Source organism: Salvia splendens, chromosome 21, assembly GCF_004379255.2.
Source record: "Salvia splendens isolate huo1 chromosome 21, SspV2, whole genome shotgun sequence".
Taxonomy (NCBI): Eukaryota; Viridiplantae; Streptophyta; class Magnoliopsida; order Lamiales; family Lamiaceae; genus Salvia; species Salvia splendens.
The window spans coordinates 26,644,949-26,651,689 of record NC_056052.1 but is presented as its reverse complement, the minus strand read 5'-3'; the positions used below and the strand labels follow the sequence as shown (position 1 = coordinate 26,651,689).

Sequence of the window (6,741 nt, the reverse complement as noted above, 5' to 3'; positions counted from 1 at the left end):
TTACTCCCAAAAGAAAATAACTAAAAATGAACGGTAAATCGGAAAATGATTGAGAATATTTTTAAATCTTTTTATCATAATTATTCTCATAATCTCATGTGTTATAGTCTTTGATGAGAAGCCATCATAAATAAAAAATTATCATTCTTCAATCTGTCATGATAAATTACATTCACTCCACAATACCTTAGTGAACCTTGGGTTTGAGGAGGAGCCGAATATTCCGTTTCCGGACTAAAAAATGGTTGTGAACCGAATCAATCGGGGTTTCAACCGTGCGAGCCGGAGGAGTGATCGCCGGAGCCGAATATTTTTTTGTTGTGAGTGAAAGAAAGATTGAGAATTGTAAGAATAGAAATGAGAAAATTTAGATGAAAATTGTGTAGTGTAGTGTGAATTTTTGGTATGGAAGTGGAGGTATTTATAAATAAAAATGTATATTTTTGGGGAAAAATTGAAAAATAAATTAAAAGTGGGTAGAAAACGGATATAATTTTTTGGGAAATGGGAAAATATTTTTTTATTTTTAATCATATTTTTAATTAAAATCTGATTTAAAAAAAAATCAAATTGCCAACGGCTTTCCCGTTGGCCAATGGACGGCTGACACGTGGGCTGCTCGCTGACATGGACGTGCTCGATGCATCGAGCAGCGCCGTGCCTGCGGCAAGAGCGCAGCAGCGAGCAGCGGGTACCGCGCCGCTGGTACGAACATACGGTTGCGCTCAACCACTGTGGATGTTCTTATGTTAGAGCAAAAAAAGTCCTCCAACGACATTCAAAACCTTTATATCAAACTCAATTATTATGTTTCGACACATAAAAGATAAATTATCAGAAAAATCCTCAACTTTGATCAACTTTTGATCAATCGCGTGTCCCTCTATAGTAGAAACGTTTTTTTTGGGCACGGGATTTAAGAAAAATTGTGTTATGTGAGTTAAGTAAATAATAATAAAGTAGGAAAGGAAAAAAATAGAAAGATGAATAAAAAATAAAGTAAAAGAGAAGAAAAGTTGTTACTTTTTGCCAAAAAAGAAAACGACTCGGCTACAGTGGGCCAACCCAAAAAAGAATACGACTCAGCTACAGAAGGAGTATAATTTTAAATACTAATATCTGAGATTATGGAACAATGGTGAAAAATATCAACATGGAGTACTAATCAGTTGTTTTTTAAAGCTGCAAAATTGAACTAAGATTGAACAAAACGTTTTCTAGCCATTTGCCTTCTTTATGACATGTAACCACTGAAAATGGCCACACCGGTAAATTTTCCGATACCACACCGGTAAACGTGAGCTTTACCGACGAATCCGAGTACAGAAGCTAGTTTATCACAGCACCAGAGAACTGAACGTAAACAAAAAGGTTCTACGAAAAACAACTTTTCGAAGAATTGAGCTCCAAAAATTTTTCAGACAGCTTTGATGTAACAAATAAAAATCTGGTGGAACTACCATATTGGTTTACCTATTTCTGCAGAACGGGCTCACCAGTTTCCTCGTTTTTGTTTTTGTCCATCGCCTTTCTTGCAAGCTCGTAGCCTGCAAAGTTCATGGCGCCCAGAGGGGCGATCCAGAAGAAACGGGGCACAGCGCCCTTGAATAGTCCGAGAGGCCCTTCATGGCGCAGGATTGAGAAAGCAACAATTGACAATGACACAGAGCGTCCCTGAGGGGCGGTCATTGTCCTTGTCTTAATCACATCGAAGGGAGTTGTCAGGACGGCAGCCAGTCCACCGGATAGAGCCCCGACAGCTATGGTTTCCCAAGGCTCCAGCTCCCGTTCCAGTAGCCGTTGGACAGCCTGAAATATTGAAATATGAATAATGAACATGGTTTTGGCCCGAGTTTTTGTCCCTTTTTTTCGGGTTTAGTCATTTGAAGTCTACATGGAAAAAGCAAGTCAGATCCTCAATCACTAATCAGCTACTACATGAAGCCCATCACTTGTTTTTTGATTGAAAAAAAGGAAGCCTATCACACATTTAAAGGTAATTGAAGAGACGTACGACGCGACAAAAGCTTCTCGGCAGATTAACTACAATAATGAGATCAATACCTTCTTCGATTCAGCATAAAGGCCCATGCCAGCAACGTAGAATGGAACTTCTCGGCAGAGAGTTGCACCAGTCCCACGGAAAAAACCCCGGAGACCATCGTGCTGCCATGTCCCAACAATAGCTTCACCGACATTATCAAACAGACCAGCCTGTAATCTTTGCTTCAACACCTCACATGGAATACGCACTGCTGTTCCGAGAACAGTGCTACAGAATGATGCCAAAGATTGAACCTGAACACATTTTGAAAAATAAGTACTCTCTATCTTAGGTTTTGATTGATTGAACCGGATCTATATCAAATAGGGCTATGAGATCATCGTGATTCTAACCTGTAATTCAGGTAGCGTTGGTGCAAAATTTATCAAGACGAGCTTGCTTGCTTCCATGATTCCAGTTCGGAGACCATGACTGCACTGATAATTAATCAACATTCTGACAGAAAGCATGACGACTAAATGTAAAAGAGAAGACAGAGGAAATAATACCTAGAAAATTGCCCCAATATGGCTGGAACAGACCCCCTATATAGGCCCCGAACTCCGAGTTGTGGAAGCTGGGATAAAATTTCTGGAAAGGTGAGGGTTGAAGCTTGAACTCTTGTCTGACAGACAAACCAGTAGAGAACAGTCAGATTGCCTCATGAAATGTTCAAATCAGACAACATGCAAAACGCACAGACTAAACCTATTTCACTCATCAACTTAAGTTTTAGATTCTTCCTAGAGTAGATTTACGGACTTCGTTGGACATTAATCAGAGAGAAAGTATGCCACAAAATAATAATTAATTTACATGATTCGGGCATACAATTATATTGACTTAATACATAAATACCCTTATAAGGAAAAAGATGGAAGGCTACACCTCAAAAGGTATTTGTAAATAAACTAGCATAAAAAATACTACAAACCATCATCAATGGGATTTCATATTATACCAAAAAGATAACAAAGTTGGATAGAAAAATAAAACAGATATAGACGATGTTCTGTTTCTCAAGCATTTACCTTAATCGTGTCAACGGGGTAAAGTAAAGATGTAGACAAAGCACACGAAAGCCCCCCGATCAATGCTGCCTTTAGAACACTGCCAGCTGGTATTTCTACTGGTGGAGGAACAGCAACCACAGTAGCAGCTTCAAACCAAATGCTTCTGAAATTCACAGAGAAAATTTTGCATTAGTTGATATCAGAGGCTGACAAAGCGTTCATAAAGCACGCAATTATTCTCGATTTACCTTGGATCTTCTTGAAGTCGTTCGGATGGGAGTAAAAGCATGAAGTTCCGGAAATGCCCGTACGATATGGATTGCTCTATATCAGCATTCAGAAAACGCATCATCGCAACAGCATTATCCTCATTCGCAGGCAGTCCAGCATTCTGTAGTGATGCCACAATTTCACTTTTCTGTAGTGTCCCAGACTTGCTCAAACAGAGGCTGGTGTAAGCCCGAAGAATGGTTGGTTCTTTCTGTTCCATCAAGGACAAAAACTGTTTCCAGCCAAAAGATTTTGAGAACAAGTGGCTTCTTGCGCGACGCATGAACTCATTGGCATATCTCTTAGGTAGTTTTCTCTTTCTCATGGCAACTTCAAGATCTTCTAGGGTAACTTGCCCATCACCATCTCTGTCCAATTCAAAAAAAAATCTCTTTCCTGTAAACAAAGATTTAGATTGATATCATGATGATACAGAACAAAAAAATATATATATATTCAGTGAGTGGAAACTACACAATAGTAAACGTTTCAAATGTCAAAGGTGATGATCATAGTGATTCTGAATAAACCGCCCTGCCAAGTCTTCATTGGATTCCTCAGCGGCAAATCAATGACTCACTAAAGAAAATATTAATTACATTAAAACTGGCAAATAAGGGAAAATTGTTCCGGCATGAAAGTTTTTCAACCTATTTTTATAAGAGCATGAAAAAGAACAGATATTTTGTATTGGTTGTGACCTCTTTGGTAGCACAGAGCACATGATTGAGGCTGTTTTGAGCAGGATTTGGTCATATTAGTAAACAAGTTCATTAATGGAAGATATTATATCTCTCTTGTCAAATTAGCTAGCAATCCAAAATCAGAAAGAAAATATAGTACTTCGTAAAAAACATAAAATAAGAGGGAAGGGAACAGTGATCTACATTAAAATACATGTAATTGCAAATATTGTGTGTACATATCATGATATGCGACCAAACCACAGCATAGAGAAAATAAACTCAGATACAACTTCTGAACATATCAGCCAATTTTTTTGCTTCATTGAACCACTAAAATGCCTAAACATAGTCAATAATTTTTAACAAAGTAATCTTGAAGTGTAAAACGCACCTTCAGCCTCAGTGTATCTGAAGAAGTCCTGGACGGAGATGAGTTTTTTCTTGTCAGGATGGTCGCCTTTCGAAGGTCGCCCGATCTGAGGTAAAAGCTCAATCAATTCTGTCAACGAAACAGTTGACAGAGTCGACCTCAAACGCTCAACATTTGACAAAGGAATACTTAGCAAAACATTGGCTAATTTTTGCGGTGATCTGCCTCCAATTTCTTCCTGATTACCAACATTACTAACACGATCATCACTAACATCCTTCACGGAAGGCACTCCAACCAAACTTGACTGAACGCCTCCCACGCGTGCAAACTTCAAATTCCCAAAAAACACATTCACATCTTCTCTTTTATCTTCAAAAATACTAAAAAACGCCTTAAAGTGGTCAAACTGATTAACAGGTGCAGCTGGGGGTTTACACTCAGCACTCTTACATTCATTTTCCTGACCACCCACATCAAATTTCGGAAAATGGTTGAACTGATCAACTACAAACCCTACAAAATACTCAAAAGGAAAATCTATCCCTTCTCTAACCTTCGAATCCTGCTTAATCTCACTACCAACCCTCGATTTTACTCTAGCTTTCACACGAGATTCTTTATCCTCGTTACTCATCTTATGAGCCTGCCTTTTCTCGTGCTTGAATGATCTCGGGAGAGCCTGTACAATGCCATTTATCAAAAACGACAATGCCACATCGAGATGCAGACAGTTCCCATGAAAGCTCTTATCCTCATTCCCACCATTGTGATCTCCATACCTCTCTTTCAACCCTTTCCGCGGCAATTTTACACTGTCATCGCGACTAACATGTACGTTACTGTGCACACTATTTACACCTCTATCCTTAAACACTCCAACAAATATCTTGATTGGAACTCTCTTTTTTCTCCGATCACTTTGACCACTCTTCTTATTCAAATCCAACTGAGCTGCCACCAACTCATTACTAGCATCATCCAATCCACCATTCAAGTTCCGATTTTTGGCAGCCCCACTAAAACACTGCTCGAAATTTTTGGAAACCTTCTGAAAATTCGATTCTATTGGAGAAAAAGCATTCCTCACCACTTGAATCGAATTAAAAAACGACTCCAACGGATCATTCCCTGATACTACCATCACTTGAAAGTGGAAACCCTAGCTAAATCAAAGCTCAACCGAAAATCAAATCTCCCCAAAACACAAATTCAATCCAAATTAATAAACTATACCTTCCTAAACATACAAAAAATCAACCACCTATCCAAACTAGACATAAAAAACACCAACAAAATCAAACTAATACCGACACCGTTTCAGCTCAATGAGCAGCTCTCCTTGCGAAAATCATTCCAAGAGCAATCAATTATTGATAATTTCTGTCGGCTCTACTCGTGTGTATATCACAACATACATGAAAAACATATGCTGATATACATATTGATATACATTTTTACAGAAATAAGTAGTGAATGTAATTCTGAAACGTATATATTCGAGCTCAGAAAGTAGATAATGAGGTATATTTTGTGGGATTGTAAAAATATAGAAATTGTTGTAGAAATTTGTGAGGCTAACAATGTCTCAACTTTTCCAGCAATTGTTGAAACAAATCTGGGGAATCTGAATGGTGATAATGAAGAACAACAAACAAAGGCGGAAAATAAAAAATGAGTTGAAATATTGGGTTTAATTTTTGCACGTTTAATTCAGATGGATAGATTTAAAATACGTCATTTGATAATTATATAGATAATCTGTTGATGAATTACCGTAATACCCTTTATTCCGTCCTTATCCATATTCTTTGACACGTTACTACCCATTTCAAGAAGGGGCACCTCTGCCAAATCCATCTATAGTCTATAGATAGAGTGGGTGACTGGATAATGGCGTGTCACATCATACAAATATACTTTTAATAAGTTATAATGATTTATGGTATTTTGTATATTTAATAATATCGAAAATATTGCAGTAAATGAAATTGATCATAAATATTGATCATAAATATTGCAGTAAATGAAATTTCTTAGAATGGCATATGGGTGCACCCATACAATATGATGGTCCAAAGGGATTATTTTTCCAAAATAATAGAGTTTGAGCAACATTTCCTCGTAATTAATGCATTTTCTCCTCCGAAATAGTGTTTTACTAAATAATAGAGACAGTTGACGAGTTGAATTTGAGGCAATTTGCCATGGAAAGCTAATAAATAGTAAAATCCAAAATATAATAATCCAATAAAATAAAAACGACTAGATAAGACGATGCAGTGTCAAATCTGCAATAGCATATATAAATAAATAAATTGGAATTAATTCTAAAAATTAATTAAAGTATGGAATTAA

At 37.4% G+C, this 6,741-nt stretch overlaps 1 protein-coding gene across 1 annotated transcript; it reads right to left on the bottom strand.

Annotated features, from left to right (window-relative positions):
- Positions 1-1,201: 1,201 nt before the first annotated feature.
- On the bottom strand, positions 1,202-6,081 carry LOC121785133 (mitochondrial substrate carrier family protein C-like). The gene is made up of 7 exons (XM_042183503.1): positions 4,405-6,081; positions 3,306-3,723; positions 3,076-3,220; positions 2,554-2,669; positions 2,398-2,476; positions 2,065-2,298; positions 1,202-1,809 (listed from the first exon to the last, which is right to left on the bottom strand). The coding sequence occupies exons 1-7, from the start codon at positions 5,525-5,527 to the stop codon at positions 1,474-1,476; spliced, it is 2,451 nt and encodes an 816-aa protein (XP_042039437.1). The 5' UTR covers positions 5,528-6,081; the 3' UTR covers positions 1,202-1,473.
- Between the last annotated feature and the right edge of the window lie 660 nt (positions 6,082-6,741).